Here is a 27,019-nt window from a genome sequence, read left to right as displayed (position 1 = left end):
ACTTATTTTAGATATTGTATTTATCTTCTATTAGATTATTATTATTAGTCGTCGTCATCATCATCATTTACATTAATATTTTTTTCAGAATTTGAATTAATTCTTCGTATTTGATTGACTAATTTTCTATTCCGGGTATTCGAGAAAAAAAAAAAAAAAGTTGCATTCCTAAACAAGAAAATTGTGACCCGGGTGCAGCACAACCAAGTGAAGTGGGCTGCGAGTGGGGCCACAGTGCAACCGCAGCCACTCCTCCAATCGGACAAGATGATCGAAGCTTGGAATCGACGGATTCCAAATACCAAAACAAGAAAAAAGAGACACACCATTACATGGAAGAAAAGAGAGGAAATTTTGGATCTAAGATATGGCTAAGAAGTCTCCAAGTGAGCTGCTATATATCCACGCAAACCAGTGGTCGACCTGTTTGACCGGGGGAGAAGTTCAGCTTTGTGCTTGTCATGGCGTCTTCCACCCCCAGCTCTCGTCTCTGTGCAGCCATGGAAAAGACCAGCCAATGGTACTAATTCTTCTCTCTGTTCCCCATGTAGAACTAGTACTCCTCCTGCTATCCGTGGTCAGTGGTCTTCATCTATTAATCCGTTCATCATCGATTCTTTACTCCTTCCAAATTCCAGGGTATTGTCCCAAGATATCCCAAGCGACATTATCGTCCAGGTCGGCGACGACACTTTTCGGCTCCATAAGGTACGTAAAATCTTTCTCGGTCTATATTCTTCAACTACAATTATATATGACTTGTAACTTTTTTTTTTTTTTTATTTATAGAAGAATTATTGCCCCCTTTGATATTGGACATGATCTGATGCAGTTCATGCTCGTGGCGAACAGTGGTTACATCAGAAGGAAGGTGATGGAGTCAGAGAGGGCGAACCTTGGCTGCATAGATCTCTCCGATATGCCTGGCGGCGCGGAGGTGTTCGAGAAGGCGGCCAAGTTCTGCTATGGCATGAATTTCGAGATCTCGGTGCATAACGTGGCGGCGCTGCGATGCGCGGCGGAGTACTTGCAGATGACGGAAGACTACAGCCGTGGCAATTTAGCAGAGAGGGCAGAGGAGTTCATCAACCAAGCGGCGGTCAAGACGCTTCCAGGGGCGGTGGCGCTGCTCCGGTCGTGCGAGGGCTCCCTCCTCCCCATGGCCGAGGAGGTCCGGATCGTGCAGCGCTCTGTTGATGCTATCAGTTTGAAGGTTTCTTCTGCTCTTGATATATATATATATATATATATATATATATATATATATATATATATTCATTCAACCAGAAAAATTATGCAGTTTAATTAATAACTTGTGGCTGCCTTTTTCTGTTGTTTCTTCCAGAGATAAACTCATGCATCGATTTTCAAGATGTCACAGAGTATATTTCAGAAAGATCTAAGCCAACCAATCCCACAACTACATACCAACTTGTTGGAGTGTTTGTTTTTCTTTACTAGTATACAAATGTAAGATTACTTTTCGTCTCAAGAAGCCCATTTTCAGTAGATAATACATCCAAGACTAAAAGAGTCAAGTGGAGTTTTTCTTAGATAATACACGTGTGCGCATCACATCTTTAATATCTCTTTTAGAAAATTTGATTGAATCAACTTCAGATTAGCTTTTCTTTTTAGTTTATCCATCTATAAGTTTCTGTTGAGGTAAAGGGTAGAGATATCTTGGCTCTCGAAAATGTGACCTTCTTTTATTATTATTTTGGTTTCGGAAAATGTTTAATAGAAACTTCATCACCTCAATTATGTTAATTAATTCAGGAACGGATCTTTTTTAAACCTTTTGTTTTCGTTATTGAAGGCATTTAACGAGGCTAACATCCCGACGCGCTCCCCGCCAGATTGGTGGGCCGGTGAGCTCTCCGCTCTCGCCCCCGCTTCCCTCCAGAAGATCCTCTCCGCCATGAAATCCCGCGGCGTCGCCCCAAAATCCCTCGCTGCCGCCGTCGTGGTATACGCCGAGAAGTCCCTCGCCGAACTCCTTCCCCTTTCCTCCGGCGCCCCGGCCTCCAACCACAGCGGCGACGCCCGCATCCGGCAGTGCGGTCTCCTCGAGTCCCTCGTTCACGTCCTCCCACCTCACCCCGACGCCCCCCTCCCCGTCGGTTTTATCTGTTGCCTCCTCCGGGCCGCCCTCTTCCTCGAAGCCTCCGCGGCCTGCCGGCAGGAACTCGAGCAGCGGGCCTCCGCCTCTCTCGAGCAGGCGACAGTCGCCGACCTCCTCACTGTTTCTCTGGACTATTCCGGCGAGCGAATCGTGGATCTGGACAGCGCACGGCGGATCGTGGCAAGCTTTGCGGAAAGGGAGGCTGGTGGCGGGGGTGCGGCGCTCTACGGAGGCGGTGGCGGCGTCGCTTGCTGCTCGGCGGCAGTTCAGAAAGTTGCGCGCACGGTGGACGGCTTCGTAGGGGAGATCGCGACGGACGAGGAGCTTTCGGTATCCAAGTTCGCGGGTATTGCGGGAGCTCTCCCCAAGTCGGCGCGCCGCTTCGACGACGATCTCTATCGCGCTGTCGACATTTATCTCAAGGTAATATATATATATTATAGCATTGACTTCAACACAAGCTAATTAAACTCGAATTTCAAATGGATAAAAATATTGCACAGGCGCATCCTGGGCTGGCTGAGATCGAGAGGGAGAAGGTATGCAGTGTGATGGACCCGCTGAAGCTGTCCTACGAGGCCCGGCTCCATGCGTCGCAGAACAAGCGGCTTCCCCTGCAGATTGTCCTCCATGCGCTGTATTATGATCAACTGAAGCTAAGGAGCGGGATAGACGGGGAGGCAGCGGCTGGAGCACTGGGCGTGACGTTGGGACGAGACGAAGGGCTGAAAGCCGACGTCTCGCTGATCAGGGAGAACGAGACCCTGCGATCGGAGCTGGCGAAGATGAAGATGTACGTGTCGGAGCTACAACGAGGAGGAGGAGAGGGAAGCGGCGTCAAGATCGGGAGCAAGAAGACCTCGTTCTTCTCCTCAGTTTCTCGGACGCTTGGGAAGCTTAATCCTTTCAAGCAAGGATCCAAGGATACTTCCAACATAGACGATGGGGTCGGAGTGGATGTGACCAAACCCAGGAGGAGGAGGTTCTCGATATCTTAACAAGTGGAGATATCCACCGTTGTGGTATATATCTTGTGTTGATAAGGTTAATTAGTGCTTTACTAGTGCTGGTGTCATTCTGGACAATACTATTGCTGTGGTGTATATGTCTGCTCGAGATCTTTCGGTTTGTGCCTGTATTATAGTGTTTCCAGTGTGTCAATGAGAAGCTCTACCTTTCACATAGGTCTAATAGGAAGAAGCTAATCAAAACTTGTTTTATGTTGTTCGGATTTGATGTGAAACCTATATTTCCCAATCAACTCAAAGAGTAAGCAGACAACCAGCATCATGGATGCTATCTCATAGATTATGGTTGCATTGTACCACCACTATGCCCAATGTTAGGTCCAAGTTTGAGTTTACTGTGTCCATGCTCGAAAATGAAAACGGAAGAAACAAGAGCATTGGTGCTCTTTTCGCGAGCAAAATCATTCCACATATTCATTCAAATATACATTTTGTACATAAAGAAAGTTATTAAAGACATCATCCCATTCTTGACGATTCTGTGCAAGCTTCTTGTCACGAAGCGACCTTTTACTAACAGATTCACTTGACTGCTATGTACATTGCTGAAAATCCCCTGTGCTAGCTAGCTACGTGAGAAATATAGATAGTCTATTCTTCATGTGACATTTTGCTGAGAAATATGAAACCTGTTTCAAACAATATTGAACATCCAATTCAATTCTAAACACGGATGGAATGAAGTGATGCCACTCAATGAAGGGAAGAATGATGACTCCCGTTGATGTTCTGGCCCTAAGAGCACTGTCAACAAATGGCTTTGTGGATGATATGAAATAGAGGTCCACCGGTACGTTCTATGAAGTAATTGTATATAGTTGAAAGAAGGGAAGGATGATGATTATATTGACGTCCTGACTCCAAGAGCTTTGTCAGCAAATGGCTTTTGGATGTGGATGATCTGAAAAATTAGGAACTGAGATGAGGGTCAATCAGGTGAAACTATAGGAAGGAGTAGGAGAGAAGTATCATATTTCTGTTGATTGGTCAAAACATAGAAATAGCTAATGCAAACTTAACATAGATGGGGGCATTGTGATGAAGAATGCAGTGAGTTGGATTTATATTTGAAAACTATGATGAGTGTTGTTTGATCTCTGTGGCAAGTACATGTATATATATATATATATATATATATATATATATATATATATATAAAAGGTTCGAGAGCAAGATAAGAAAATATTATAGTCAAGAATGGTCTACAGATTTTAATCAAGGAAGGGATTACGAAACTGATGATAGAATATGATGATGCCAATCTGAGGACATTCTTAAAAAATATTAATAACATATAAAATATTTCAAAGGCATAAGAGATATTTCAGAATATATCGATAGCATATAAAATATTTCAAAAGTACATCAAAAGAAACAAAAGCTCAAATGCCAACGTTGCATTTATTTTATTTTTATCCAAAATATATATACAAACTCATAAGCAATATTTTGTATATCATATGAAAAATATAAAAGGTATAGTGGAATCATAGACAGAATATGGTCTATTCATTTCTGGATGATCATCAGATAGAAACCTCTCACGTCTGAAAGCTCCATCTACCCACGTCCAAGTGAAGTCATAGGGGATCGACAAAATATCACGAGCTCTAAGCATAACTTCTTTTACAATTTCTAGTAAACTAAGATACGAGTATTTACATAGTTCAATTACGATAGAAGATTCATGTAGTTGGTCGAAATAATTAGAATTCTATGAATTTGTTATTGTTGTTGTTAATTGAGAACTTATTCAAAGTATCATCATAATCCTTTAAAAAGAGATAATAGTGTACAAACAGCCAAGCACGACATTGCATGTGAGTGAAGGCCTAAACGATGAATGGCATTATTATTATGCCCCATATGTAATATTAATGAGATAACAGTAATGTTGAGATGATATTAATGCAATGGAATTATGAGAAACATATGTGATCATGTTTCCATGCTCATGCATATTACGTATCAACAATAGATCTCATATGTACAATGACATTGCATACTGAGACCATAGGTTTTCCTCAAAATTGACATATGACTGCATATGCGAATGAGAATAGACATACGGCCAAAAGTCATTTGGCTTCATATCACGGCTAACTAAGGATGGTCTCGAGGGACAATGCTTTCTTTGAAATGGTCTTCATGCATAGATGTGGTGGATTTAGTTTGCCCTTTATTTTTGTCAATCATACTTTGTGAATATCTCACGATTTATCATCATGAATCCTTGCAGCTGAGAAGAAGAAACATGAATTTTGGACGAGGGATCCAGATTCAGTTATCTCAATTCTCTAAGATGATCACTTGCTATGGTAAATCGGTGGCTTATGGCATGGAATTCTGGCCCTTAAAGTTGTTTGGCGTTGGTTAGACTACCAGTGGGTCTAAGAGGTGAAGCGCTATTGTATTACCAGTAGACGTCTGACAAGCATGAACGTCGTCTCAAATCTGGATTGCTTACCAGTCGTGCAGTAAAATGAAGATGTTCTGCTTGTTACCAAAGAGGTGGGGATGTAATATGCGGTGTGGTGTTGCCACCCTGGCCTGTACTTTGAAGAAGGCTTACCTTCCATCGTGCAAGTGTTTTTTTTTCTTACGTATACTTCCCACCTCGAGCTCTCTCTCTCTCTCGTAGGCTAAAAAGGTAAATGGATTGCTGTTAAGACGGGCTTCGCCTCTATTTGTGAATTATAGTGGTCGGCGTTAATGGACCAAAAGTATTTTGATTATAACATGTTCATGTGTAAGAAAACTGAGTGGTGAACCTGCCTAGATTATGTATTATCACATCTAGAAAACTTGCTGGTGACCTGCCTAGATTAGATTGGGTGCCCTTCGTTTTGGAATACATGGGTTATTGGAGGTGAACGTGATGATCAATCTCTGTTTATATTAATAATTTATCATCTTTTTTCTAACTATGACGACCAAAAGGCCAACCGAAAAGAGTGCAGAGAGAAGATAAGATAAAAGGAGGGAGCAGACGATGAAGGGCGAGTGTCGGTTACGTCGGATCCTTCTGCCTAATGGTGCCGTGCGCAGGTCATCGTGAGGGCAGGTCAGTTGGGAACTGCCCTAGCAGTTTCTACGGCAGGGACTTGTGTTGTCCTGGCCTTTTGCCTTATGTGAACACGTCTCCCATTAGACGTCGCAGTTTCTACGGCAAGGACTCGTGTTGTCCTGGCCTTTTGCGTTATGTGAACACGTCTCCCATTGGACGTATGACGACCTATCTTATTTGACCAGGAAGGAAGGTGCTGGCGACATCTTGGGCTACGACCACACGAATTAATCGGCCGAGCTTCACGTCATCTCCATCGACGTCATTCATTCATTCTCATCCTCACCTTGTGTAGGCGTCAGCTTTCGCTTTCATGAGCCCTCGCGAGCCATCTTCTATAACGAGAAACAAGTAGATGCAAGGTAAACATTCAACCGAGTTTTTGTTTCTAAAAGAAAAAAGATTTAGAAACGTGACCTTTCTTGAGCATGCCACTACGCGAGAAGATGTCAGCTGACTCTTTGACTGCTACCTTATCTGCACCCACCACGAGTCATACTATATTCGCATAAATGCATGTATATCCCCATTTGCATATTACACCGCTAATACATAAAAGTACACACACAGCCATGAGTCAAGTATTCTTAGCTTCTTTCCCTTCCCCTCGGTGATCATGATATTGGATTTAGGGCTCTCGGGTCTGAATATAACCTATCAGCCTTAAATACAATAAATGTATAACTAATTTATTATTTTCCATTCGACTTCTTCCAAGTTTTAGATCATCTTTTGCGCGCGCACACATACCAAAAAAAAAAAAGAATTTAGATCATCATCATCTAAGCCCACCGTCATAACCTTTGTGATTAGTGGACCAAGATAACGCCACAATCATCTCCACTGCAGCAGTCGAGGCAGGAGAGACGAAAGTTGCATAATAGAAAGCCTCTGCCTTCCTAATGAGAGGCAGCGGAGGCCGTGGAGTGACATGCCCGGGGTTTGCAACCGCCACCGAGCTTGACGGCCGCCAGGACAACAATAACACTGCGGAGCCATCAAATCACGTGCTTACCATATTCGCGTCCCTCTTCTTACGAGTTTCATCGTTGCTGACGAAAGCAACATTTCGTCAGCTCACTGTCACAATCAGCTAACGCGCTAGCCGGAGAAGCAATTAATACTTTCATCCTCGAGGTATAATTTTAACTTACATACGTACATCATTTGATATAGTCAACGACGAGTTGCGTCTATTTAACTTGATCTAAAAGGACGAAGAGTGACTGAGAGAGAGAGAGAGAGAGAGAGAGAGGGGGGGGAGGTGGGGAAGTGCGGTGGTATGCAATTGCTCTCATTAGAGGAGCTATTTCAACGGTTGTCCAACTTTGACCGTTGAACGCTACGATGCATCCTTTGACAAACGTGGCATTTTTCTTTCTGTATTAAAGACTAACTTCGAGAGGACAAAATGATTATAAGGTGATGATAATTGAGCACGTCACCGTTTTGAATATAAGAAACATTTTCAGACCTACTAAAATGGGTTAGAATAATATCTTTTTATTATATTTTTATAAAAATAAGATTGATAAGTATTTTAAAATTTCTAGAACTAATGTCTCAATAATGAATCATAATAAGATTTAAATTTTTTTATAAATATCTCATATATTTTTAGGTCTTATAAGGGGAGAACAAGATATGATGAATATTTTTGATATTCTTGGGTTTTTCTCTAGGGTGTCAAGGGAGATTATACTATAGGATTTTTAGAGAGGGAGAGAAAAAATATATAATTTTTTTGAGATTTATATGGGAGAGTATAGAAAGAAATATATAGTTGAATAAAGATAATTCAAGGGCTTTATAATTGATTTAACATTGTGAAAATTTTGATTTTTGAATATAGGTGAGATATATCAAACTATATCACATTTTGTATCGATTTTCTAGTGAATTTTTTATGATTGATCTATGTGATTCTCTCTTGGTTTTTAAAAGTTTTTCTCTTATCCTTTCCCAACAAAGTAATATGAGAGCTCAAAAGATTCCATGGTCGAAGATTTAATAAGAATAAGTGATGAAGATCCAAAGGAGCATAAAGTAAAAGTATTTTCTTTCAAGGAGACATAAAAGTAGATAAAATATTCACTAAGTGAGAAATTCTTAGGATTAACAAGTCTTTTTGGGATTCCTAAAGCTAGTATCCTAGTGAGATAAGAAATTCTAGTACAAAAAGGGATCTTCATAAAAGAAGAAAATCCTTAAAATTAGGGTTTGATTATTCTATAAATATATCATGTATCTCTAGGTTTTGATGGGGAAAACAAGATGTGAGAAATATTTTTGGTGCTCTTGAGTTTAGTATCTGAAGATAGTAGTACTCTTTAGGGTTTTTAGAGATAGTGAGAGAAAAAGATATAAATTCTTCAAAATTTATGTGAAAGGGTGTATAAAAAATTTATGCTCGAGCGAAGATACCTCATGGGTTTTATAATTAATCTCACGTTGTGAAATTTTTTATTTCTGCGTAGATGTAAGCTAGATTTGCTAAACCACAATATATTTTTCATTCGCTTTCTAACGTGTCTTTGGATATTGATCTCTACGGTTCACTTTTGATTTTTAAAAATTTTCTTTTCCTCCTCGCTAACAAAAACCACATTTCGTAAGTGACAACTCGTTATAATTAATGCTATTTAGTAATTTCAAAGCTGGTAGGGAATCTGTACATTCCTGAAGCCCTCCTTCAGTAGCAAAATAGAGGGCTTCCAAAATTGCCTCGTACTCAGCTTGCAAGATAGTGCAAGCTGTGGTTGCTTTACAGCCCGGAACCTCCAAGCTTTTCTGCTCGTCTTTGAGAATGAACTCCAACCCTGCAAGATCATTAGGACCGAAGAGAGATGCATCAGTTTCAATAGATAAATTAAAATTAGCAGGGCAACACATGAGTTCCTGCTGGATCCAGTGTGCCTTAGCTTTCTCTTACGCCGATGCATGACATTCATATCCTCACTAGTTAAAACACCAATTATTTTACGCTATAATGACTTGACTTGGGTCATATGGTTGTAAAAATTGACAATCGTTTCCATATTGTTTTCACTATTTAATACTGCACAGTGCAAAGGACATATAGCTTCGCCCTCTTGTAGATGCATAAATGTATATGCTTACCACAACACATAGTTATGCGCTTTGGTATATGTATGAATGCAATATGTACACGTGCTTGTTTTTTATGTATTTATGTATGCGTGTTATGAGTTCGTCAGCGGTGCATGTTTACGCATGTATGCATCCACTCGGAAGGAACCCCAGAGTTAATTTATCGGTTAGCGTCCTGGACTATCAAACACCCCTCGCTAGATATTAACGATTACCACATCGATCGGATGGGACCTGATAGCCTCCCGCTGTCCTGAGACATAATCTAACATCATCCTCTGAGGACGACTTCATGCATCTATAGCCGCCTTTGGCGTTTAAAATGACCATCAACCTCGGGGGGGGGGGAACGGGGGGAACTTGAATTGATGGTCGCAGTCAACTGGAGATTCTGCCGAACACGTCCGACTGCCGAGCGAGAGAGAGAGAGAGAGAGAACCACCACAGGAAACAAAACAAAAACAAAAACAATGCGTATCTAGCGAGTCGTCCTTTTTCCCTTTCCACTCGAACGCGGCCGGACACCACGAGAAAAAACCAGCTATACATCAAAGCGAATATGGTTGCATGCCATATATATCATGCTATTCTTCCGTGTGCCATTCTTTGGTTGATGTCAGTCAACCTTCATTTATTACCTGTGGTTTATTTATTAATGTTAGAATTTTAGTAGCATGCCATGGATCGACTCGTATTCTAGATAAGGAGCCTGGAGTACCATAAGAAACAGCCTCTAAAAGCTTAATTTGATCTGCACCATGCACGACAAGTATCTACCTTATCTGTCGATAGATAGATAGATACTTGTGCTTAGTTGTGAAGGTAATATGTGTAGATTTATTGTGAATTCATGTTAAATCCAATTAGTGGCTAACGAGTATTAGTTTGCAGCAATATTCGCGCGTCATCTTTGAATTACAAACAAATGTAGCGGCATCTTGGATCAACAACGCGTTACCTCCGTACCCTCAAGGTTTTACACTGCTTGTTTCCCGTCAACTGATACATTTCAACGCGACCATTATGATCAGAGGATTTCGTATGACAGGCAATCGACAAAAACATTCGAAGAAATCGATCTGAAGGTACCTTGTTCGGATACCAGTCTGTTGGAAACACCACCGATGCACATTTGAGATTTCAAAGTCATCGATGGGCACTGTACCTAAAATATCAGTCGATGAATTGGACTATAATTTGCATTGTAAGCTTTGCCCTCAAATTGTCTCGGGGCATTGCAAAGACTGTTCTTACTATTTTCAGTCTAATAAATATATTGTGCATGATAAAATCTGACCACAACCGGTAAAAGCTTAAGCGGTATAACCTAAACTATAATCTGGCTTCCACATGAGGGGGGGGGATGCTAAATCTGAGACTTTATCAATATATGATACGAGATGAGAGCAATCTATTCAAATTCCCGCTTGAAACTTGGGTGCAATAAATAAATATTTGTGCAATGTCAAAGCTTTGTTTTGTCATCCAATCAAGACTTTATTGTTGATGATGTCTGAATTAAAATTATATATATATATATATATATATATATATTCTTTTATATAAATATTATATAGTGTGCATATACATATATCTCCAGGGAAGACGATGCACAGAATACAGGATCCTGGAAGTAGCCGACTGATCGGGTAGGCATTCTGCGGCCTTCGTCTTTGAGCTGACCGAAGACTGCAAAAGGAGAAAGAGTTGACACAACCACCGTGGTGTGGTATGATTGACTGGGGGTGGTAGGGGCCGGCCCCTCCCTCCTCTTCCGCGTAAGAATTATCCGTGGTGGTAGCATGTAATAATGTAAATTACATTCCATGGGTCCCCGGCGGCTGTGGTATACCCCACGGCCACATTTTAGAACCGTTGCACGCCAGCCCTTGGACCCCCAATCCAACGAGGTGACGCAACCCGGAGCTTTTGCTGCAGCATCGTGAGGGAGAAGCGCTCGATTGTATATCACGCATGCATAACCATGTAATGTAACTACGCGCGTCTACCGTATACACTCACATAAAACTAATTAATAACCAAACCCCCAACTTCAACTGCTGCCCACAAGTCGCGGTGGTTGGATCTATCTATCTCTCTATTATATATAAACTGCGGTGCCTCAAACACAGGCTCCATCTCATCTCTTATCCCACCTCATTTGCATCTGCACCTTCATCTTCATCTGAAGATCCAAGATGGAGATGCTCGATCAATGTTACACAGCTGCTCATGGCCTACTACTCTCGCCTGCATGCAACCACGCGATGGTAATAGAGCAGCTCAATCGTGCGCATGAGCTCACAAGCCAACTGCAGGCTCTTCTTCTGCCGTTACTTCCTGGCTGTAGCTGGTCGGAGCTTGCTAGGGCTCAGATCAGAGAGATGCAACAGTGCTATACCTCCGCTCTCTCCAGGCTCCAGTCTGATGCCGGTAGCTGCTGGTCAACGCCTTTGGATGTACGCAGCGTTGATGATCGGAGAGGTTCTGGTTATTCTTCAGAGGAGAAAAGGAAGAACTTAGACGGGGACTGGCCTGATAATCGCAAGCGAAGGTAAAACATCAACATAGGATAATAGCATCGATCGATTAGCCTGTTCATCCTTGCATCCTTCCACTTGCTAAATAATCTGCCACATATGGTTTTACTGCAAATGGCAGATTCACCGGCGTCGACTCCCCTATTCCTCTCTCCTCTCCGGCCCATAGAAAAATAGCTACGTACTTGTTGCTACATCCTTTGAGAATCTAGATATCTGGGAGCTCAGGCGCTTCTGCGAAAACTCTAGGATTACGAATCAGCTTTCGTTCATTGTCACCAGTGGGACATCCAGCTTTGACATCTACCAAATTATGGTTCGTTGTCACAATAATACATCCGATGAGGAAACGCGTTTTTAATCTTTAGATTGTTAGACTAATTGGTGTCCGTAGAGACGACATCATATACTTGTACCCCACACCAATTCTTAATGCTTTCTATCTGGAAAATGAATAGAACCCAAGAAATAGCACAGAGAATTAGTTAGAGGTGGGTTTTGACCCCCCTGCAGTCACAAAACCTATTTCCAACCTTCATGTACGGTTTGCCATAGTCACGCACCTCGATTGCTTGGCCTAAAATATCTCGAATAGTTCAATGTAGAAGGAAGTTAAATGGTTGTGATAAAGTTCCATTTAAGATAATATAAATCGAAACAATCTCCTTATGACCTCAAAGGAGAATAAGAAGGGCAAAAAAAAGGGATCAAGCAAGCGCTCACGGAAGTTTCAACTTGTTCTTGCAGGAGGAAAGAAAACTCTTACTCGGTAGTCACATCAGTCCAGTATGATGGCCATCAGTGGAGGAAGTATGGGCAGAAGTTGATCCACGGTTCCAAACATCCAAGGTAAGCTCATATTGTTGGCTTCTTTTCTTTAATCCATAAAAATACACACCCCTGTCCACCTAAATTATACTTGAAGCGTTGGAAAGAAAGAAAGAATATGCACGTAGCGTTTGGTCCAGCGTGAACTAAATCTAAATGAGAATCTGAACTGAAATTAATTGGAACCGGAATAAGAAAAAATTTGTCGAAACATACACACAGAGAGACATATGACATATACAAGTCTTTTTTTTTTTCACAAGGCTACGCATATACTTTCATACGAAAATTGCTACTCAAAAATGATTTTGATATGCAAACAAATATAATTAATTATATTACTGAAAAGCTCTTCCGCCGAGTTTTTGTCGACTCGTCTCATTAGTTGGAATTTCAATTCCCCTTCAGAAAGGGAGTTTCTACATCTCCTCGTGAACGGCAATTGCCATATGATTCTATTTCATAATGTTTCCGATTTCAGTGATGCAATTTCCCTGCTCGCGTGGTTTCCACAATGCATTTCTAATCGGTTCATCCTAAATATACACTTCTCTACAGAAGCTACTTCAGGTGCACTTACAGCACAGATCAAGGGTGCCAAGCAAGAAAGACGGTGCAAAAGGATGATAGCGATGCAGATCCACCCAACTATCTCGTAGTCTATACCATGACACACACCTGCAAGAACGTCGTCGAGACCAACTTCCCTTCCGTGATGGAATCACTTGTTGAAAACTCAGCAGCGTCGTATGACCACCGTAGACCGAGCTCCTTCGTCATCCAAGACCAGCACCTTTGTCCTCCATTGGCTGCCATGCCCAACCATAGCCAGAGTCGTAGCATCCCATTGTTCGGTGATCAAGAGCTGGTGCATCTGTTACCCTCCGAAGTGACAGGATCAGTTTTCTCTGGCACATTTGATATGAAGGATGGGTTATTGAACTTAGAATCAACGTGGGAATCCCTTGAACTGGATGCATATATGAAGACGATGGTGGAGAGTATGTACTAAGAGATAGCAACTGATCGATGTGTGAGCGAGAGGCATCTTTAGAGTTGGTCGAAGACATGAAACTCGCTTATTCTAACTAGTGAATAATCAATTGATATGCTTCTTTTTGTAGAACGAATAATAGTACTTGAATGACGAGTTTCTATTCTAAGATGCTTTACATAATTTTATAAATACGATTCTTGTTTGTATTCTGAGATGCTTGATAGAATATCATAGATGTGATTTTGTTTCACTTTTCTCTTACTAGAAAACAAAAGATGCAACTATTCCCTTCTCACTTGACGAGAGCTTCATCATAAAGTTAACTGTCACTTCCTTTGAGAAATTTATACGAAACATTTATCAACTGATTAAGTTTGCGATGTTTTGAAAGCTCAGCTAATTGCGACGGTGGTTGAAAACTAGTCGATGCATGGTGAAGATAGCCGAAAGAACGCAAATAATTGGCCCAAGCAATGGGTGGCCTACCACCTTATCGACAGCAATTCAGCTAATGATCGAAGCGATCAGCCACACCCATGGGTACAAGGGTGGGTGAACTCTGCCTTATAACTCAATTACTCTTTAAATTTGGTAGGAAAAAATATTGTTTTTGATCAGTTTGATATGGTTCAGATTGTCCGAGATATCTCTGAGATAAAAATACCATGCTGCTAAGGTAAAAATACCATACTCCCGAGGTCTCACTGTATGAAGATCGAGGTCGAGAAGGATTTCCCGACTAAATCTTTTTGATGCTTAATTAGTAATATAAGATCCTCAAATATTGATTTGAGTAGTTCAAAAGGAGTGAGTTCCTCTCTTTTTCCCTATAGGGTGTGCTTTTATACCTTTGAAGGAGGGGAAGAAAATTCGTAATGGCCTTCTTTTATTATAAAGGAGGAGAAGAGAGTTTAGAATTATATTCCTTATCATAAAAGAGGAGAAGGGGGTTTAGAATTATCCTCCTTGTCATAAAAAAAAAAGAGACTAGGGTTTAGGATTACCCTTATTGTCATAAGGAATAAGAAGAAAGCTTATGTTTCTCTATTTTGACTATTTGTATACGTAGACAGATGGAGGATGACTTAGATCTCGCATGACAATCACATGTCAACCGATCATAGATTCTCTATTATTTGTCCCCTCCTAAGACATGCTTTAAGGCTCTTACAAGAGAGATTTGAAATATGATGATCGATTTTTTCTAACATGGGAGTGTTCAGGATCTCATTTTACAAGTTGGGTTTTTCTAATTTAGGTATCTTGGATACATTAGGCTTGTGCACTGGTCGAGTTTCCTAACTTAGATGCCTTCGACATATTTAACTTGTGCCTCCATCGTAGTGAATTTATCTCAAAGTCGAACGAGTTTCCAGACTCACGCACCTCAAGCACATCTGACCTATGCCTCTACTATAGTAGATTTATTTAAGTTCCAATTGGGTTTTCTGACTCACGCGCCTTAGGCACATTTAGCTTATACCTCTACCGTAATAGATTTATATCGGCGCTAGTCGTGCTTTCTGACTTATATACCTCAAGCATATTTGGCTTTGCACCTCTACCATTATGAATTTATCTTGGCATGGATCGGGATTTCTCAACATACATATATCAGGTACATTTGGCCTTATGCCTCTACAGTAGCGGATTTATCTTGGCACGAGACAAATGATATAAGAGCGAGATAAATATACTTGAAACACTTCGCATATAACATGCGGGACCTATTGGGAAGCTTGAACAGAGTATCACATATACAGTAGAAGAACATAAAACAAAATCCCAGATTTTCTAAAGAAAAATATTTTCATCGTCATACAAAGATTGGTGAACAAAACAAAACATAAAATAAAAAAATCATGCATATCAAGATAGATTTATTACCTAAGAATATCATATATTCCTAAATTTTTAGATCTATAGGAGTGGATGAAGGAGGTTAATTGTCCTCTTCTCTAATAGTGATCCATATGGCAGATGCGATTAAGACACTCCTCAAATTATTACATGATCTTTCTATCCATGTGCACCACATGATCAAGAAGGAGCCAACTCTTCTTGTTGTCCACACACTCTAAACTGGGGCTATCGGCTAAGGAAGAGAGGGAGAGAAGAGAATATAAGGTGGCAACTAAAAAAGGTTTCGCTTATACCCCTTTGGTTCCATTCTATTTATAGAGGTCCTTGTCAATTTAACCATAATGGATCTTGTCCTATTAGGTACTAGATCTTCATTTAACTATCCAAACATCTTGGATTAATGGATCTCTATCCAATAATCTCTTATTGGCTTATATTGAGTCTCATCTCGAAGATTCAATAATTCAGGGGTTTATTGGATATTCAATAAGATATAGGCTCCAACGTATATCTCATATCTTAATCTCTACTTGTCGCAATACCTACCATATATATGTGACCCTCTAGGCCCAACATTGAGCTAGCCGTAAGTCGTACCTATCAAAAGTCCTTCTAACTAAGTGAATTATTATCTTAATAATAATTCACTTAACTCATCAATTATGAACATACTAAGCCACTACGTCATAGCCCCCAAATACCATGTATCTATAATCTCTTATATATTTAATATCTCAGAGACCGTATATTGGGTATGGTGCTATCAGACCTATACGGAATCTCCTTGAGTTTCGCTCTAATCAAATTCTCTCGGAGAACTTTTTCTCTCTCAATCCGAATGACCCTGGCTAGTGATTTTCTTAAGCAAGAACATATAAGATATTCCTCTCATGACACAAGGGCGAATAATCCTCTATTGATACTCAATTGCTATCGAAAAGATCAGCTATCACTCCCGATGATCGATTGTGCTAGATTTGGAACTTCCAAACGAATAAGTTTAGTATCAAAGAGTGGAGTACTCATACAAGACATCCTTGGTGCTTCATGTCTAAGGATTAAACACATAATTGAGACCGCGAAACTATTGTCAAACGATGAGGTATCATTAACCATCTAACATTCCGTGAGCATATCAATTAGTAAACTCATTCTCTAATAAGCATATGCATTGTATTCATAGTGTCTCCACATGAGCAGTTATGAGACTAAATATCTCCATCAAATAGATGGGTATACAATACATAAGTCTATTCGATTATCTTGATGTCCCTCACGTATAACCTATGATTGGAATTACTTAAGATTTATGTTTAAAGACAAATCGATCTCATTATCATGATCTCATCACTATCCGATTTTCATTACATAAATTTATGGACATCATAAGATATGCAATAAGCAACATAAAGTAAAAAAAAAATATCAATAATAATATACAAAAAAAACTGCACCATATATCACACGTGTCATCACTCATGTGATTGACTTATAGGGCACCTATGACTAGCAATCTTCCACTTGACCTAAAGTCAATCACCTATATGTCTGATCCCCATTAGACCCCTATGACGCTCAAAGATAATATGAGATGACAGCGTCATCAATGGATCTAAAATATTATCCTGAGATGAAATTGTTTCCATTGCTACATCTTCACGGGCCACGTTTTCTCTGATCAGGTGGAACCTCCTCAGAATATGCTTAGATTTTTTATGAGACTTGGGTTCCTTCGCTTGAGCAATCATCCAGTTATTATTGCAATATAAGATAATCGACTCCTTATTACTTGACATGACTCTTAGATCTATGATAAGCTTCTTCATCCAAACTCCCTCTTGTGCTACTTCTGTCGTAGCAAACTACTTCTCTATTCATGGTGAACACACACCCTAAGTTAGACTTGCTATCATCAACATTGGATTGGAAACTGGAGTCCATGTAGCCCTAAACCCTATGGCTACTTCCTCCATATACCAGTAAAAGATACTTAGTTCTTCTCAAGTACTTAAGCACTTAAGTACTTAAGGATATACTTTACTCTCTTCTAATATTCTAAACTTGGATCCATTTGATATCTACTCGCAACAATTAGAGCGTGCGCTATATCAGGTATGGTACATAGCATAGCATATATAATAGATCATGTCGCCGAGACATAGGATATCATATTTAAGTTTATCCTTTCTTTAGGAATCTTTAGGGATATAGTCCTAGAAAGTGATATTTCATATCTCATAAGTATAATACCTCTCATAAAATTTTTCATGTCAAACATTTTAATAATATAATAGTCATAGGTACTCTACAAGTCAATCACATGAGTGATGACACGTATGACACGATACACACTTTTTTTACTTATTATTATTTATTAGTATTTTTCTCACTTTATATTACCTATTACATATATTATTATATCCATGGATCTATGTAATGAGAATCGGATCGTGATGAGATCACGATAATGATACTGATTCGTTTTTATACATATATCCTAAATAATCTCAATTGTAGGTTACTCGAGAGAGACATCGAGATAACCAAACAGATTAGTGTGCTATATTATTATATAACCAAACAGATTAGTGTGCTATATACCCATATTATTATATCCATGGATCTATGTAATGAGAATCGGATCGTGATGAGATCACGATAATGATACTGATTCGTTTTTATACATATATCCTAAATAATCTCAATTGTAGGTTACTCGATAGAGACATCGAGATAACCAAACAGATTAGTGTGCTATATACCCATTTATATAATGGAGGCGACTGATCTCATAGCAGCTCATGTAGAAACACTAGGGATATAGTGCAAGTGTTCATTATAGAATGAGTTCATTGATTGATCTACTCACAAATTATTGGATAGTTGATAATACTTTATTGTCAGTTAATGATTCTGTCATCCTAATCGTGTATCTAATTCTTAGACTTGAGACACTAAGAATATTATATATGAGTACTCCACTCTTTGATAATAGACTTATAGGTCAAAAAATTTCAGATCTAGCATAGTCAACCTTACGAAGGCAATTGAGTATCGATAGAGAATTATCTGCTCTCGGTGTCATGAGAGAAATATTCTATATGTTTAAACATAGGTAAATCCCTAGCTAGAGTCATTCAGATTCAGAGATAAAGAGTTCTATGGGAGAATTCAATTAGGGCGAGACTCAAGTCAAAATTATATGGGCTTGATAGCACTATACTCGATATACAGTCTCAGATATTAAATAGATGAGGAACTATAGATAAATGACAACTAAGTATAGACAGGTCCAATGGATTGAATTTTCCTATATCGTGTAGAGACTACGATGTAGTGACCTAGTACATTCGCTAACCTTATGAGGGTAATTGAGTATCAATAAAGGATTATCTGCTCTCAATGTCATGAGAGGAATATCTTATGTGTTATTGCTCAAGCAAATCCATGGCCAGAGTCATTCAAATTAAGAGAGAAAGAGTTCTCCGTTAGAATTCGATTACAGTGAGACTCGAGCAGATTCCGTATGTGCTTAGCACCATACCCGGTATATGATATTTGGGATATTAGATGGATGAGGGACTAAGCTATACGGTAATTAAGAATAGACAGGTCCAATGGATTGAATTCTCCTTTATCATCTAGGAACTATGGTGTAGTGGCCTAGTATATCTGTAGTTGATGAGTCGAGTAAATTATTATCGAGATAATAATTCACTGAGTTAGAAGGAGTTTTGATATGTATAACTCACGGCTAGCTTGATATTCAGCCTAGAGAGTCATACACATATGGTAGGTATTGTGACGAGTAGAGATTCAAATATGAGATATCTGTTGGAGCCTATATCTTATTAGATGTCCAATAAGCCCATAAATTATTAGATCCTAGTGCCCTTCTTGCTATCGCTGCGTAGCTGCCACTTCCTATTCTCCTCCCTCCCTCTCATTCTCAATCGATAGTCTTAGTTTAGGGCGTGTGGATAGTAATAAGGGCTGACCCCTTCTTGATCACATGGTGCTCATAGAAAAAAAGATCGTGCAGTGATTTAAGGAACGTCTTCATCGTATCTACTATATGGATCACCACTAGAGAGGAGGACAATTGACATCCTTTATCCACTCATAGATCTAAAATTTTTTAGGGATATACGTGTTTGGAAACCTAAAGCGATATCACATGCATAGTAAAAAGATATAAAATAAAATTTTCATATTTTCATAGAAAATAGTTCATTCGTTGCGTGAAGAACCGGTATTTCACTGTCTTCTAAGCTGGGCAAATCCATTATGAGACTGAATGGGACACTGGAGTTTGAATGTCATGATTGATGTCAAACAAGCAGCATTGATTACCCTTGCACTCACATTTACAAAAGCCCGTCCCCATCCCTCGCGTCTGACCCAGACCAAATCTGTACAATACTCGAGTCATCAATGAGTGCTCAGACCGGCAAATGAATCATATCGCCTCTGCGACCTTCTCTCAACGGGCCCTACCGTCATGTTTGACTGTGTCGCAATACAACATGCGCTACTGGTAGATTGATTTGATTTAATCATCTATTGTACCAAATGGTAAGTCAACGGCGAGGTGGAGGTTAAGGGACAGTGAAGGCAAAGAAAATGATAAGACATGCAAATAAATTGAAGATAGAATATCACCTAGATTGATGTCGTGTTTCTAGATTTTTCTTTCAAGAGAGTATGGCTCCTCCGGTTTAGTTCCATAGAATCTTCCCAACAGCAAAACGACATACCATGAGAAGACAAGCCACTTGGTCCTGTGGGTGATTTGGTTCTTTCTTTACGTTGTCCCTGAGAGAGAGAGAGAGAGAGAGAGAGAGAGGAAGAAGAATGACTAACCGTCCCAAAGTTTGCGCCAGACAAAATTGAACCCTTACCTCTCTCTCTCTCTCTCTCTCTCTCTCTCTCTGTAAATAGAAGGAACCAACGAAATTGAAATAGCAAGAGCGGCGAGCTGCATGTGCGGGGTTGCCTTTTGCTCCGTGACCCGGTGGAATGATAATAACCGGCCCGGCCCGGCCCGGCCCGTCACACCAATGGTACCGGTATCGAACGAATGCTGCCTACCTACCACATGACATGCATGATGCCATGCTGCCAGTGCGTTTTGCTACGGCTGCTCAAAAACTGGAATCCACGAGCGACACACATGATAATACAAACTGCCCACACGATGGTGTCATCATCTATGCCACTTGCCACCTTCTGCTACGTTTGTTATTCATAACCCAGAATGGTGTCGCGCGTGCCAGAGACGCCACACACTCGGATGACTGTGGGCGGGAGCATGTCTTGTACCAACAACCCTTTGTTTCCGATCTACCTTACCCCTCGGTCCTAGATGGGATTAACTATTCTTTGATGACGAGGCCAGATTTTTCTGTGATATAGACGGACGGACGGACGGACGGACGGACGGACGGACGGAAGTTAGAAAGAAATGTGTTGCGTTAATAATCAACGACATATCGAAAAGTGAGACAATACATTTAACATAACTTCCGTCATGTTAAATGTGTTGTCTCACTTTTCGATATGTCGTTGATTATTAATCTTAAATATTTTTTTTGATTTAGAAATTTTGTTTACTTCTCTCCCTCGCCCAACACGTGACAAACCACGTCACGAGTGATTCGGTTCGACCAGCCAAACACGTTCCGGGTACACTGAGGCAGCCGACGAACCGTCTGCCTCTGCGCACAGTGCCCCGAGGAAGAAGACATGCACCATTTATTGCATCCATCTAAAGCCTCTTTATTTGGGTGGAGGAGATATTTAATAGGGGAAGCAGGCCTCATTTATTGCGTCCGTATTTCTTGCACTGCAGTGCATCCGACGTGGGAAGCCTTACCTCGGAGACAAACACCCACAGAAACACCTCCAGAGACCATCATCACCCAGGCCGGTCCATTGGGTGTTCAAATTTTAAAATCTGGTGTCAGAAAAGGGTGAGAACGGGAGACCAAAGAACGTTGTTGTAATCATTAAAAGGGTGAATCGAATGCCCTTTAGCAAGGGAGAATTGATTGATTCACAGGGAAGGATGCCTCACAAAAGAAGGGATCCCATCCGAATAAAGGTTCTTATAACGCACCCAGAAAAGAGAGGGAGAGGGCTCTTCCTTCTTTCCAGCTCCTATCGCGGGTTACTTTTCCTTTGTGCCCGCGACGCTGCTGCAATCATGGTGTCCGACCAGAATAGGGAGGAGGATATAAGCTGCATTTATCCACCCATCAAATGCATCTCCGTCGGTTAATTGATTCATAATGACCCACCGGGGAGGGCTGAAACGAGGGAGCAGATTGGTTTGGGTTGCGCATCCCCAGTCACCATTTGCTATTAAACAGTCTACCTGACGAACAGCACTCTGCATCTCAGGCTGTGTTGTTTTGTTTGGACAGGTTTCCGCACGCATCTTAGAGCGCCATGGCCAATCTGAACCCTTTACTCTTGCCAACCTACAAAAGGGCGCATCCACCGTGTCCGTCAGATAGTATTCCACGGACCTTGGCCATGTATCCACCGAGAAAAGAGACCTTCCTCTGTGGCTCTCTCTCTCTCTCTTCCCTCTTCCCTCTTCCCTCTTCCCTCTTCCCTCTCTCACTCTCTCGTTCGCTCGCTCATTCACTCACTCACTCTCCGTCAATCTAACTTTTCCTTGGTAGCATAAAAAAGTGCGAGTAACAAAACCAACCTTTGGCACTCAGAACAACAGAGCTAACACTAGTGCTGATAGATAGCATTTAATAGATTCCGAGAAGAGCCAACCACCCGGCCCCCTTCATCATGTCAGGCCAGAGTTCCGGCGAGGTCTCCCCTGATTCCCCGCCTGATAAGTGTTCACCGCTTCCCTATTAATGGTAGATCCGCCACCGCCCTCATCCCCTCTCCGAAACCGCACCCCCGTTTACGCGGCGATCATCGTCGCCCGGGGTTCCTACTTCATCCATTGCCTTTAAGTTTCTTCGGCAGGAACCCAAGCCTTTCGCATCTTCTTGCTCGGTCCTCATCATGTATCTCCTCCCTCTTTCTTATCTTCCCTCGAGTCCCAAGGTGGCGGCCGTCTTGGGGGGGGACCCGATCATCGACCTTGTTCCGACCATCCAGAAGCAGAGAGCTGCATCGACGGCCATTTCATGAAATCTTGGCTAAGTTCCTTCATTGCGGTTTCTCCATCCGCTGTAATCCCCAGCCACCGATAGTCGGCATCGTGCGCATTCTTTTTCCTCCATAAATCCATAGGAAAAATTTGAGAGCAGACAAGTCGATCAAAGGACCAAGAAGGCTGCGAATTTGAGTTTACGAGGCCTACCATTTCCTCCTCTAGTCTCGGAGGCATTACCCCGAATGTTATTGGGCAGGAGGATGAGGAATCTGGCGTTCTGCCTGGCGTCCTTGCTGTTGTTTTGCCCTCTTCTGGCCAAATCAGGAAGCCCTGGTCTAAACGACGACGTGCTCGGCTTGATTGTCTTCAAGGCCGACATTCTGGATCCCCTGTCCAAGCTCGCTTCTTGGAACGAGGACGAAGACGATCCCTGCGGCTGGACCGGCGTCAAGTGCAATGCAAAGACCAACCGAGTCACTGAGCTCTCCTTAGTTGGCTTCTCCCTCTCGGGAAAGATCGGACGGGGCCTCCTCCAGCTCCAATCCATCCAGAAGTTGTACCTCTCCAAGAACAACTTCTCCGGGAGCCTCAATCCCAAGCTTTCCCAACTCGAGAGCCTTCGGGTTGTCGACCTCAGCGAAAACAACCTCTCCGGTGTAATCCCGGATGAATTTTTTGGGCAATGTAGGTCTTTAAGATCCCTCTCATTGGCGAACAACGCCTTCACAGGGCACATCCCACCGAGCCTCGGCTCTTGCTTAACGTTGGCGGCTTTAAATCTTTCCTCAAACCGGCTGTCCGGTTCTTTGCCCAAGGGGCTCTGGTCCTTATATGGTCTTCGATCACTTGATCTATCCGGCAATTCTCTGGTCGGCGAGATACCTGGCGGAATCAGTCGGCTATACAATCTGAGGTCAATCAGCTTGCGACAAAATCATCTCTCTGGTCGGTTGCCTGATGACATGGGCAGCTGTTTGCTGTTGAAATATCTGGATTTTAGTGTGAATTTTCTCACCGGGAGCCTTCCTGATTCTATGCACAGGCTCTCCATGTGCAGTCACTTGAGGCTGGCGTCGAACTTGTTCTCAGGCAAAGTTCCAACATGGATCGGAGAAATGAAAAACTTGGTGTTCCTTGATTTGTCCAGAAACTGGTTCTCCGGCAGAGTTCCTGAGTCGATTGGCAAGCTGCAGCTTCTTAAAAGTCTGGATTTGTCACGAAATAGGCTCACTGGAGGCTTGCCGGAATCAATTGGTGCTTGTAGAAGCCTGACGGACTTGGATTTAAGTGATAACTCTTTGACTGGAAATCTTCCATCCTGGGTTTTTGAGTTGAAGTTGCAGCGAATTTCAGTGTTCGGGAACAAAATGAGCGGCTGTATCTCCGTAGGAGTTTCCGCAACCAGTGATCGGAGTCTGAGTTACTTAGATTTGTCGGGAAATGCTTTCTCTGGTGCAATTCCATTGGTTCTCGGGAATCTTCTGAGCTTGCGGCAATTGAACCTGTCCTGGAATTTGCTTTCCGGATCTATACCAGCAAGTATTCTGGCGCTGGAGACAGTGGAAGTCCTTGATCTTAGTAGGAACCTGATTAATGGGAGCATTCCACTGGAGATTGGGAAAGCAGTCTCTCTGAAGGAGCTGAGGCTGGAGAAGAACTCTCTGACTGGAGAAATCCCAGTACAGATAGGGAATTGCTCTTCCCTCACAACCATGTAAGTTCTTTCTGCTTGTTAGTGCTTGGTGGTAGATAGGATATTTCCAATTGTTGGATCTGGAATTATGGTATTTGTTGCCCTTATCATCATAATTGGAGGCGGCCCTCCGTTGATCAACCTGTCTTCGTTCCTGCTTTTCTGTATAAATTCTCTGCCAAAGGGCACTTATGCCTTGGTCACAGCAGCGTGGATTATCCATTTGGTTTTGGAGTAGCTTTCTTGTTGCTTTTCTTAATATGTATGTCCCTTTCCAGTTGCTGCTCTTAGATGTTACTTTGGTTAGTTTATCAGGAGTGGTTAAATAACACAAATAACTGCTTACAACGTAATGTTTCTTTTCTCTCTGAAATTGATAATCCTGTCGCATGAGATACTATTTTGTTTCTTCCTTGACATAGTCGGTATTATTTCAGCTTTCGGTTTGACTTTGCCTGCGAAATCAGAGGTGATTTTTGTAATTCACTCTTTTGTATCATTGTCTCAATGTAAATCAGATTTCAGCGCAAACCTGTTCTAATGACTCTTTTGTTTAAATTGTTTCATTTTAGGATGCTCTCGCAGAACAATCTCACGGGTCCATTACCCCAAACCATAGCCAACCTCACCAACCTTCACAAAGTAGATCTTTCGTTCAACCGACTAAGTGGAAACCTCCCAAAGCAGCTCTCCAATCTCCCCCATCTCCTCTCCTTCAACATATCCCACAATCTCTTCTCTGGGGACCTCCCTGCTGGAAACTTCTTCAATGCCATTCCACCTTCCTCCCTCTCTGACAACCCTGGTCTCTGTGGCTCAGTCGTGAACCGTTCCTGCCCCACTGTTCTTCCCAAGCCTATAGTCCTCAATCCTAACTCTTCCACTTCATCTGCCAATACCTCCCTTTCATCCAAGAACACCCGCCACAAGAAAATCATATTCAGCATATCTGCTCTTATTGCGATTGGAGCTGCTGTTGTTATTGCACTTGGTGTCATCACAATTACCATCCTTAACATGCGAGTCCGGGCCTCCACTGACCCCCATTCTGCTGCTGCCCTTGCTCTGTCTGATGGCTACTACAGCAATTCTCCTTCAACCGATGCAAATTCTGGCAAACTTGTAATGTTCTCCGGGAGTGATCCTAATTTCAGCACCCGAGCACATACAATCCTAAACAAGGACTGCGAGCTGGGTCGAGGGGGCTTTGGTACGGTCTATAAGACGATTCTCCGGGATGGGAGGCCTGTGGTCATCAAGAAGCTTACAGTTTCAAGCCTGGTGAAATCGCAGGAAGATTTCGAAAGGGAGGTTAAAAAGCTGGGAAAACTAAGACATTCTAATCTGGTGGCCCTTGAAGGTTACTATTGGACGCAATCATTGCAGCTCCTCATATACGAGTTTGTCTCCGGTGGGAGCCTATATAAGCACCTGCATGAATGTTCCACCTCGAACCCCTTCTCGTGGCAAGAACGGTTTGATATTATTCTTGGGATCGCGAGAAGCTTAGCTTACCTACATCGGCTGAACATAATCCACTACAATCTCAAATCAAGCAACATCCTTATCGACGGCTCAGGTGAGGCCAAAGTTGGGGACTATGGACTGGCAAAACTATTACCGATGCTGGACCGCTATGTGCTTAGCAGCAAAATTCAGAGTGCACTTGGTTATATGGCACCAGAGTTTGCATGCCGGATGGTGAAGATCACCGAGAAGTGTGATGTCTACGGATTTGGAGTGTTGCTGCTGGAGATTATTACAGGAAGGCGACCTGTGGAGTACATGGAGGACGATGTGGTAGTGCTTTGTGATGTGGTGAGGGTCGCATTGGAAGAAGGAAGAGTTGATGAGCTAGTGGATGGGAGGCTCGGTGGGAAGTTTCCAGCAGAGGAGGGTGTGCCGGTGGTGAAGTTGGGGTTGATCTGTACATCGCAAGTCCCATCAAACCGGCCTGGCATGAGTGAAGTCGTAAGCATTTTGGAAATGATCAGATGCCCACAGGAGCACCTCGAGAACGAATCGACTTGAATTTCTGAATTTTTTGCCTCTTCATTTTGTTGCTTTTCTTGAAGTCCAAGACATGAGGTGAGTTACCTCAGCATAAGATCGTATGGAAGATTGAGTTCTATGGCGAAAAGGAATCCGGCTTGCTTATTGAAGGGGAGGAGAGTAAACTATAAAAGTAGGAGTGAAATGCAAATGCCTTGTGTTCCCTTTTGTTTTTTGGTCGTTTCTTATGTTGGGCAGAATGTGAAGTGTTTAAATTGTCTAGCTGGACTTTCTATCGCCGGATTCCTGTTCACCGGGCTCTTGTATTGTCAAAAACTAAAAGTCAACGTTTGTTTCTTCATGTGATTTAGATAATGGTGGTGTTATATTTTCTCATTGCAACTATTAGATGGTTGTTTCTTATTTAGGCTGGATTTGCACTAGTCTATTTGTTTCAATCTAAGTGGCAGAAGATGATTCCCGTGGCCATCAAGGCGTGGATAAGATCCATCCTAGTTGTATAACAGTTGGTCGATAAGTATTAGTGGACTAGGAATTCTTATGAGTTTCGATGAGAGGGAGAGAGAGAGAGAGATATATATATATATATATATATAATTTTGAGATATTTCGGTTGTATGTATAG

The 27,019-nt window shown here is 41.7% G+C and overlaps 3 protein-coding genes across 3 annotated transcripts; all 3 read left to right on the top strand.

The window, feature by feature from the left end:
- Positions 1-316: 316 nt before the first annotated feature.
- LOC103986057 (root phototropism protein 2) lies at positions 317-3,309 on the top strand. Its single transcript, XM_009403930.3, has 5 exons — positions 317-520; positions 639-708; positions 833-1,213; positions 1,820-2,548; positions 2,629-3,309. Exons 1-5 carry the CDS (start codon positions 462-464, stop codon positions 3,121-3,123), a joined length of 1,734 nt encoding a protein of 577 aa, XP_009402205.2. The 5' UTR covers positions 317-461; the 3' UTR covers positions 3,124-3,309.
- An 8,174-nt stretch (positions 3,310-11,483) lies between these two features.
- LOC103986058 (probable WRKY transcription factor 70) lies at positions 11,484-13,839 on the top strand. Its single transcript, XM_009403932.3, has 3 exons — positions 11,484-11,885; positions 12,619-12,720; positions 13,258-13,839. Exons 1-3 carry the CDS (start codon positions 11,530-11,532, stop codon positions 13,709-13,711), a joined length of 912 nt encoding a protein of 303 aa, XP_009402207.2. The 5' UTR covers positions 11,484-11,529; the 3' UTR covers positions 13,712-13,839.
- An 8,253-nt stretch (positions 13,840-22,092) lies between these two features.
- On the top strand, positions 22,093-26,769 carry LOC103986059 (probable LRR receptor-like serine/threonine-protein kinase IRK). The gene is made up of 2 exons (XM_009403933.3): positions 22,093-24,402; positions 24,954-26,769. Exons 1-2 carry the CDS (start codon positions 22,931-22,933, stop codon positions 26,410-26,412), a joined length of 2,931 nt encoding a protein of 976 aa, XP_009402208.2. The 5' UTR covers positions 22,093-22,930; the 3' UTR covers positions 26,413-26,769.
- Positions 26,770-27,019: the final 250 nt, after the last annotated feature.

The sequence above is a fragment of the Musa acuminata genome, chromosome BXJ3-5 (assembly GCF_036884655.1).
Source record: "Musa acuminata AAA Group cultivar baxijiao chromosome BXJ3-5, Cavendish_Baxijiao_AAA, whole genome shotgun sequence".
In the NCBI taxonomy this organism is placed as follows: Eukaryota; Viridiplantae; Streptophyta; class Magnoliopsida; order Zingiberales; family Musaceae; genus Musa; species Musa acuminata.
This window is presented reverse-complemented; position numbering and strand designations above follow the sequence as displayed.

Bases quoted from the DNA above. Each gene is read 5' to 3' on its own strand.
- LOC103986057 (XM_009403930.3), top strand. From the start codon at position 462: ATGGCGTCTTCCACCCCCAGCTCTCGTCTCTGTGCAGCCATGGAAAAG. The intron at 1,214-1,819 runs GTTTCTTCTGCT...TCGTTATTGAAG, and splicing joins TTGATGCTATCAGTTTGAAG to GCATTTAACGAGGCTAACAT. The intron at 2,549-2,628 runs GTAATATATATA...AATATTGCACAG, and splicing joins CTGTCGACATTTATCTCAAG to GCGCATCCTGGGCTGGCTGA.
- LOC103986058 (XM_009403932.3), top strand. From the start codon at position 11,530: ATGGAGATGCTCGATCAATGTTACACAGCTGCTCATGGCCTACTACTC. The intron at 11,886-12,618 runs GTAAAACATCAA...TTGTTCTTGCAG, and splicing joins CCTGATAATCGCAAGCGAAG to GAGGAAAGAAAACTCTTACT. The intron at 12,721-13,257 runs GTAAGCTCATAT...ACTTCTCTACAG, and splicing joins CACGGTTCCAAACATCCAAG to AAGCTACTTCAGGTGCACTT.
- LOC103986059 (XM_009403933.3), top strand. From the start codon at position 22,931: ATGTTATTGGGCAGGAGGATGAGGAATCTGGCGTTCTGCCTGGCGTCC. The intron at 24,403-24,953 runs GTAAGTTCTTTC...GTTTCATTTTAG, and splicing joins TGCTCTTCCCTCACAACCAT to GATGCTCTCGCAGAACAATC.